Genomic DNA, 8,886 nt, shown 5'->3' on the forward strand with positions numbered 1-8,886 from the left:
TCAGAGACAAGATGTCAGCCCTTTCCCTGACGCCTCCTCGCCTTCCTAATGTTTCCATGTAAGCAAGCCCCCTCTGGAACCCCTTTCCTTGGGAGTTGATAGGGGCAGGATGGAAACAGCACAGACACCCAGAAGAATTTTCCCCGACCTCCAGTCTGGATTGAAGGAGAAGCCAGGAAGCAATTCCTCTGCTCATCCTCCCACAAGCTCTTTGCACCGAGAGAGCCTGAGACCTCCAGAGACGCGGTCAAGCTGCGGCTTCACTGCACAGCGTTTCCCATCCGCCACAGGGGAAGGTAAGCTTCAGCCCTTTGAGCGACGCTGTCTGCCATGCTGGATAAAATTAATTCTTCTAACAACTGGGTGAAGGAATTTAGAAAGCTGAAGAGCACCGAAATTTTCCCCCAAACAATCTAGGAAGGAAGAGCAGTTTATCCAGCCTCTGTATGCGAGGAGGTCCTGACAGCTCAGACCTTCACGTGATGGAGATATTTCCTACGGGCCAGCTGCAGGGGAACACATGAGCAGGGAGGTCTGGCTCTCAAAATTATCCAGTAGATGAAGATACTCACTTTGCAGAGCTGGTTAGGTGGGAGCGGAGTTAAAAGGCATTTAACTCTCAGTGGAGCTACTCTGCTATTTTGATAAATAGAAGGGATTCCAGTTTTTCAGACAAGCCATTCTTGAACAGATTCCCTAAACGAGAAAAGGGAAAGGGGGTGGGAGATGCATGGCAAATAACGCTGTATGGTGCTGCTTGTGTAAACGTGCTCTCCAATCCAGCAAACCTCAGCTTGGAGAAAAAGGTGGTGGCAGATAATCCAGAGACCTCTTCGTCATAATGAGACAGATGAAGTTAACCTGTCAGAAAGACCACTGTACTTGGTGAGGCCAAACAGGAACTTCAAATAAGTGATCTCTGTAATACCTCTTCCACAGGTACGTTCCGCAAGGAGCTTTGGGGAAGGCCTGGTCGAATAAATTTTCTTTCACTATTTTTCAACTACTGTTAGCATCAGGTCTGCCTTATTTACCCACTCCCATTAAAAGCAAGGTAGCATCTGGTTTTATAGATCACAAATGCAAAATCTTGAACAAAATACCCTGCCCTTCTCATTGACTTTTTGTGGGAATCCCAGAATGCACCCAGGACCACCCAAACTGCCAAAAACCACAAATCAAAGGCTGCTGCATCCACCAAACCTTGCTGAGGGCTCTTATTGCTAGGAATTCTTCAGAAATTGGGCAACTACTATTTTAACTTCTTGAAGAAGCATAAAATCTGAAATCCTAACAAAATGGCCAAGTGTGAGAAGGTTTTGGCAATCTAAAATGCAAGGCATTGAGGTCGCCTGGACTTGATGAACAACTTTTATGAATACGCAGACCTATCCAGTTTGCACTGTTCTGAAATGGAATCACCTCGGGTTGATGCTGCCTCTTCTTTTCATTCACAGCCGTGACCGAGAAGCCAAGGTGCCAAACACGAGTAAAGGTAGCAAGCGAATTTGTTTTTCCAGCTGCAGAGCAGGCAGACAGTTGCTGGTGTCAGCGAAATATGCTGGCATTGCGGCCTTGCTAACAGGAAGAGCTGTTCTCTCCGACACGGATGATCTGTGTACTTCCATCGCACGCTCCTGCCGATGGAACTGGGAATCACTCAGGCACCCCAGGCTATAAATCCTGGACACATTCAAAGTTATCCAGATGTGCTGGCAATGAAAATGACCATCACATCTTCTGGAGACAAAGCTGAAGTAGACACTGGTATGCAAACGTTCTGATCTTCGATGGGTTCTTCCTTCTCAGAGATTTCCTCTATTGCGGGGGGCGGGGGGGGTGGTGTGTTTCAAAGGGGATACACGAACTTCCTCTGAAAGGGAGCTCTGAGGCGGAAGGCAGAAAAGGCACGGCTCGTGTAAAGCACCTCATGCTCGCGACTGGTCTCCAAAAATGTGTGTGACGTGCAGGGAACAAAAGAACATGCTCTGGTTAACTCCTTCCTGTGCAAGTCTGCAGGACGCTTCAGTCTCACACACTGATTGTGCCATGAATAACGAGGAATAATAAAATCATCTACCCAGCAGAATATCTCCTGAAGGATGAGTACTAGGCAGCAATACTGCAACCGAAGACTACACTGGAGACAAGGCTGGTACCACAGGACACTAAACTCAACAGAACAGATTCTCAGTTCCTCCTTGGCTTCGGAGATGCTGGGTATGGCCTTGGTGCCAGCCGATGGAAGCACACTGAAAAGTGGCTACCACTCTTTCTTTGGCTCCTCTGAGTTCCTAACCTGGGAGGACAACTCAGAAAGCGCTGGAAAATAAATCAGACTTTATTTTTAAGATTTCAGAGACTACCTGCTTTTGCAAATAAGAGACAGGGAGAAAAAGACACAGGGGAAACACTCTATTCCCACCACATAACCTATCACTAACAGAAAACATGAGCAACAGGAGGTAATACTTAAAGCCAAGCAGCTTTGAATGTTCCCCAATAAAGACCAAATGCTTAATAAGAAAAAAACAAAACAAAACAAAACATTACAAAGATTACAAATGGAAAAGCAAGGGCATTCCCCAACTCCTGAATAACCTAACAGAGAGTGTCAACTCTCCACAGAGCATCTGAGTTCTTAGCAATATATATATATATATATATATATCCTCCTGACTGAATCCTAGAAGAAAAGCCTGTTATTTCCCAGAAGAGCAACTCCACAGCAGCAAGAAGAAACTCAACAGCGCTGGTTTGATGCCATTCTAAACACCCTTCGTATGAAAAACAAGAGTATGCGGAGTTCAGGCATGGCTACAGCAAACACTGCTAACCAGAAAGCTTTCATCTGGAGAGGAAGAGTGGAATCTCCCGATGTGACAGATGTTTTATGGTAATTCATATGGGTAAGCAATGTATATTCACCAGGGACAGAAGTGCTGAATCAGGGATGGCCAATCTAATTGGTCTGCAGCTGCCAAAACATCTTCGTATAAAATTGGGAGTATGCGATTAAAAACCATCACAGCCATAACCATGCTCTGGTATCAAAATAAAGCCTCTACGCTCCATTCTTAACCTGGTGACTGGAAAAGCAGAAAGTTTTAACTGGGAAGTTCTCATGATCTGTGAAATCAGACTGACATTATGAATTATTCAAACACAGGTTCTCAACAGCCTTTGACTGCAACAGAGCTGTACGTAGTTGTACTCCAGAGCTCCGAGAATAAGGCACTGACCACACAAGCAGGGCCAAAACCTGACTCAGACTGGACAGAGTCCCACTTCCATGACATCCTTTAAAAGAAACCCCATGATTTAAAAAACAAAACGAAACAAATATATTTGAGAAAAGTGTTTCTGTCTGACACGATCCAATTTCATCGCTCAGTATTTTTCTGCAGCAGTGATGAGTGGTACAACAGTACAGATTATTTCTAAGTTAATGCCTTTACCTGGTGCAGGAGATCAAAAAAAAAAAACAACAATCCCAAGAGAGACTCAGCAGGTGACTCAAGAAGGAATGAAATTTCTACTATATTTACTACAAATGCATCTCTTGTTTACAGGCAGTTTGTGCTATCAATTTGGTACGTGTCTCTCCTCCTGTGCTTATTCTTAAATAAAGCTACTGTAGCACTGTTCACCACCCTGCCTGAAAAATCCCAAACAAGAGAGCTTCAGAACTGCTGCACCAGAACACATTTGATCCTCGCCGCTCTGCGAGGGCAGATGTCCAGCTATGCATCCCGCAAAAGCGGCCTGCAGAGGATGCCGGGCTGAGCAAAGACATCATCCTGCAGCTCAGCTGCCAAACAAGAGCGTTCAAAAAGACAGTCTACGTAAACCAACCCTTTGTTCCCCTTCGCCGAAATTGAAGATTAGTTAAGAGTGCTTGGGGTGCTTGCATTAAAAACCGCAAAAAGCCAAGCCCTGTGTAGCTGAGGGAGAAGGAGATAAGGGGAGGTAGCAGTGAGGAGAAGTCTTGTTCCCCAGCAGAGTCAACAGGCTGCTGCTGAAGGCACTCACACGCGTGGAAGACTTTAAATTCCTTTTTACGTGCCAGGGTTGGTGACCCCGCATTTCTCACCAAAACGCAGGATATTCTTTCCCCTAAATCTCTCCACCAAACTTATTCTGAGTCATTAATAAACAGACAAATAAAAATTCCGTGCCGGCAATCCCAGTAAGATATAGCGAAAGTAAACTATCGCCCTAACGCAGCGCATGTTCTCCACGTCCCTTCAGGACACCAACATCTACAAGTACCTATCACCATATGACTCGACGTTCCGACGCAACCGAATCCCGCAAGCTAACCAAAACAGGCCAGTCTTACACTCTGCCAAGTACTGCCAGAAAGCGTCGTGGACTTGCAGAAACACGTGCCGATAGAGCTCACGATGTGAACTTGTGATCAAAACTGGCCTTACACAAATGAGGCTACAAGCAGGTTCACTAACAGGTCATGCTGGCGTGAAAACCCATCCTGGGAAGCATCTGACCACACTACGGGAGTTTACCTGGGATGGGATCTGACGGGCCACTTCCCAGTGCTGGAGATTAAATTCCATTTACAGTTTCTAGTGGCTTTTTTAATTTTCTGCCCCAAGACACTGGTCAACTGGATGTTTCTGCATTAACCACACAGGCACAGAACCGTGCAGATGCATCAACAAACTGACAGCATTTTAAAATACTGCTTTGAGACTTTCATGTATATGATCAAGGAGGGCAAACAGAAATCTTGTCAGGAAAGTCAAATTAAAACCTCACTCTTTGCAGTGTTAAGTGACACGATGCTGAGGATGCTAACCACCTGACAGAGAGTGGGGACAAAAAAAATTACTCTCAGCATATTATTAAGTTCCAGGGAGTATCCAGTCTTCATTATTACAGCCTCTTTCAGAAGTCAGCAGTTTAAGATAGCTTGATACAATGCTTTGAGAAATAAACTATCCCAATGGATCAGAATTGGCTTAACAGGAATATCCTCTATTAAAAAGAAAAAAAAAAAAAAAAAAACAACTTTCTTAACATGGATGAGATAACTAACATGTTAGGATTGTAACGCAAAGCATACTTCCAAGACTGGTAGACTCAAACTTGGATCTACTTAAAAATGCTGCGAATAAATAAGAAAATAGTTTATTTATGAATGGTTTCTCCCCCACCCTGAGGGGAGAGGAAAAAAAAAAATTAAAACAACATCAACAATCCAGTACTTAGGAGCAACCCTACAATCAACCATTGTGTGCCATGTGACAGACAAGAAAAAAAAACCCACAAACACTCAGAAAACACATTTCAGTCTTAAGCTTCCATAGAACTAATGAAAAGCAAAGCGGGTAGGAGATTTTTAGAAAGACCTTAAATATTCTTCTGTAACCTAATATTTGTGACCAAACATTGGTTACAGAAGAATATTTACCTAAACCAAATATTTGTTTAACCTCCACCTTCAACATCCCAAAAAGAACTAATTACTCTAAAGGCTACCAAGTGCCCCAAAAAGAATTTGAGGCATGAACCACCACCACCAAAAAGGATCCGAGGAAGAGGCAGATCTCCCGCAATCAGAAAGGCTGTCTCATTCAGACATCCTAAAAACAACCGTGCTGGAGACGCCGGTGACTCATTAGTAGCGACGGAGCAGAGAAACCACTTGAAGAGGTGAGAGGAAAATTCCATTTTAATTTAAGAGCGCTCTCTAGCAAACCTTGCCCGAGCCCTGCAACATAACAACAATCAGATATTCACTCAGAAATGCATTTTATAAACACTGCTGCCAGCCCTCCGCAGGCACAGGAGTGCTAAGAGACTTACCCGCAGACTGAGGAAAATAAAAGTACAACGTTTATATATTAAGTCCTTTAAAGAAAAAAGGTCACTTTTAAAATTAACATAACATTAATTACTTTAAAAAAAATAACTTTGCTTTGCATATTTGTCATAACACCCGGTGCCATCCAACACAGTATTCCCTCAATACAGTTCCTCCCTGTTGCAGGGCTTTACAAAAACAAAGAGCAAACCAATGACCTACTAACAAATGTAGGCTCTCAAACCACTTCAAACTCATTAACTTTATACTTCTTCTAGACTCAAAACAACGTTTAAAAAGACTGCCGAAGACTTTGATGCGAATTTGCCAGGTTGCACTATGAGAAGGTTTGGGTTTAGTCCTAACTGAAACCGTTTCAGGAGCAGAAGGCACATTTTTTATAACCCAAACAATGGAGTGAGGCGGGGGCAGGGGGAGGGTTGTGTTATTTATTTTTTTTTTTTTTCCCCCTAAAAGGGGATATGTTTACATGGCACAGAGCAGAACCATGCATTCAAACCAGCTCCGGAACCGGAAGCTGTATGACATGTCAGCACAGCTCTCCACTAATTACCAGGATAATGAGAAGCAGAATATTTCCTTTTCCCCAAAGAGATCACACAAAAATACTTTTCTGCAACAGAACTAGTTATTCCTCATCGCGCTGCTCTGTGCCATGCAGGCATACTCAAACAAACCAGCTCAAGGTATGCTGAGTTTTGGATTAATGAAACCTGAAAAGTCCTTTTAAAGGATTTAGTGCTAGATTCCCTAGCAAAGACGTTAACTGATCTCTGCACAGCATTCTAGGAGGAAAAAAAAAAAAAAAAAAAAAAAAAAGGAAGGCAAATACGCACCATGAAAACTTTAAAAAAATAACTCCCCGAGGCCATAAGTAACCATTTCAAAGGGCAGGTGGGAACAAGATCCATCTATAAAACTTCAATTTGAACATTAGCGAAGAGCCCTCGCCCCGCATGAGCAATTACTGCTGCCTTTCATGTGGCAGGGTAACGCAGCTTTTTCTCTTGTACGGTTGCTTGTGTCAGGTCTATTTTAAACACTCTCGACAGCGTTACAAAGTAAAACACCACAGCCACCCTTCCCATGCAGCTGAAAGCGCAGATTGCCAATCACGGGCCGAAAACTTTAAGGCTTTCTTTATAAGCAGGGCAACCTTAAAGCCGCTGAGCGTCCCTGCTATTTGGGGAAGGGGCTGGCATCCCCCAGAGGAGCACAGGGAGGGGAACGTGCCACGCTGCTCGGTTTCCCGTGGCTGTGGTTCTGGCGATGTCAGCACCAGTACGCGCCGCTTCGAGAGCGCCTACGGGCTTCGCGGCGCCTAACTCTACCGCGAGCTGGAACAGAGTTACGGCTGCCGAAGAGCTTTAATCTGCTTCCGCCTTTTCGTGCTATTATTAACCTCGGGGATAAACCTGCACCCTTTTAATCAGGTGCTTTAACCGATGCGTTCTGGGAAACGGGTGCAGCAAATAGGTCTCCTCTACCTTCTTCAGCAGTAACGTGGAAAGCATCACCTGCGATATTCACCAACTCTGAGTGAGGGGACTGGTGAGACGGACCCTTCTCCAACGCTGCAAGTCCCAACGCTTTTAAACAAAAGTGGCAGACGGGGAGGGAAACCTCACGCTTTGCCAGAGATGCCCCCCAGCCCACAGGGTTTTCAGGAGCCTCTGTGTCCCGGCCGGTCCCCTCGGCGCCCCGAGCCCGGCCCCGCCGTGAAGGACCCCCGGGGCCCGGCCCGGCCCGGCCCGCTGCTCACCTTGTAGACATCGCCGTAGGTGCCGCTCCCCACCCGCTGGATCAGCTCGTAGTCCTGCTGCGGGTTCCGCCTCAGGATATCCCCGCTCGGCCTCCCCGCCGGCTCCATCTCCGGCCCTCACCGCCGGCCGCTTTCCTCCTCGCCCTTCCCGGCCGGCGATGCTTCTAACGCGGCAGCCGGCCCATGGTTCCTGCGGCGGAAAACGCCTGCTGAAGGAGGGGGCTCCCGGGGCGGGCTCTGGGCCGCGGCCGCCCAGACAAAGGCAAGCAGCCGGCGGTTGCCGCGGCCGTTGGCGGCCCGGCGGCGGGGGCAGCGCCCTCCGCAGCCCGCGGCGGCTCCCGGAGGTAACGGGGAAGCGCCGAACCCGGCGGGGAACAACGGCCCCGGCCGCCGTGGGGAGGGAAGGGAGGGAGGGAAGGGAGGTCCCGTCCCGCCGGCGCTGAGGGAGGCGCCGCGGCCCGCCCGCCGCCGGCCGGAGCAGCCGCCAGCCCGCCCGCTGCCAGGCCCGCAGCAAGGCCCGGCCGGCTCCTACCTGCGCGCCCACAGCCCTTTGTCCCGCCGGGGAGCGAGCAATGCCAACGCCGCCGCCTCCTCCTCCTCCTCCTCCTCCGCCGCCGCCGCCGCCGCCGCCTCCTCCCGCGGCCGCGGCCCCCACGCACGCACCGACAGCCGAGCCGGGACGGGTCGGATCGGGACGGGACGGCAGCCGCCCTCCGCGACGCCGCAGCGCCACGGCGCGGCCAACCGCCCGGCCCGGCCCTTCCCTCCTGCCCGCCCGCCTGCCGCCTTCCCCCCGCCCCGCCCGGCCCTCGGCGTTACACAGACCGGTAGCACGATGGCTCCTACCGAGGGGCCGCCCGCCAGCCCTCCCGGCGGCCCAGCCTGGGCCCGCAGGCCGCTCTGCCCCGGCGGCCCCGCCGGTTCTGCCTGCCCGCCCCGCGCTGAGCTGGGGTTGAGGGGGCGCGGGTCTCGGTGCCCGGTGGAGGCAGAGCCGAGGGTGCAGGTGGGCCCCGGTGGGGCAGAAGGCCTTGCTGCCTGCCCTGGGGCTGCACATCGGAACCCTCCATTGAAGGGGGTGAGCCTGGGGCTGCCAGGTCGCAGAGCTCATGGGACCATCACAAAATGGTTTGGGTGGGAAGGGACGATTAAAGGCCACCCAGTCCAACCCCGCTGCAAGGAGCAGGGACATCTCCAACCAGATCAGGTCGCTCACAGCCCCGGCCAACCTGGCCTGGAATGTTTCCAGGGATGGGGCACCCACCACCTCTCTGGGCAA

General features: G+C 49.3%; 1 protein-coding gene across 3 annotated transcripts in view; it reads right to left on the reverse strand.

Annotated features, from left to right (window-relative positions):
• The window catches only part of MAP4K5 (mitogen-activated protein kinase kinase kinase kinase 5), a 66,938-nt gene extending 58,701 nt beyond the window's left edge, over positions 1-8,237 (reverse strand). For 2 of the 3 annotated variants that reach the window (XM_086748388.1, XM_086748387.1), the window contains exons 1-2: positions 8,143-8,237; positions 7,611-7,800 (exon numbers count right to left, since the gene is read on the reverse strand). In XM_086748388.1, coding sequence (XP_086604514.1) covers positions 7,611-7,718 — 108 coding nt within the window. In that variant the 5' untranslated portion in view covers positions 7,719-7,800; positions 8,143-8,237. Of the gene's footprint in view, positions 1-7,610; positions 7,801-8,142 lie in introns of those variants that run through there. The other variant, XM_086748389.1, reaches the window with a different exon arrangement.
• Between the last annotated feature and the right edge of the window lie 649 nt (positions 8,238-8,886).

This window comes from Chlamydotis macqueenii, chromosome 5 (genome assembly GCF_036417535.1).
Source record: "Chlamydotis macqueenii isolate bChlMac1 chromosome 5, bChlMac1.mat, whole genome shotgun sequence".
NCBI classification, from domain to species: Eukaryota; Metazoa; Chordata; class Aves; order Otidiformes; family Otididae; genus Chlamydotis; species Chlamydotis macqueenii.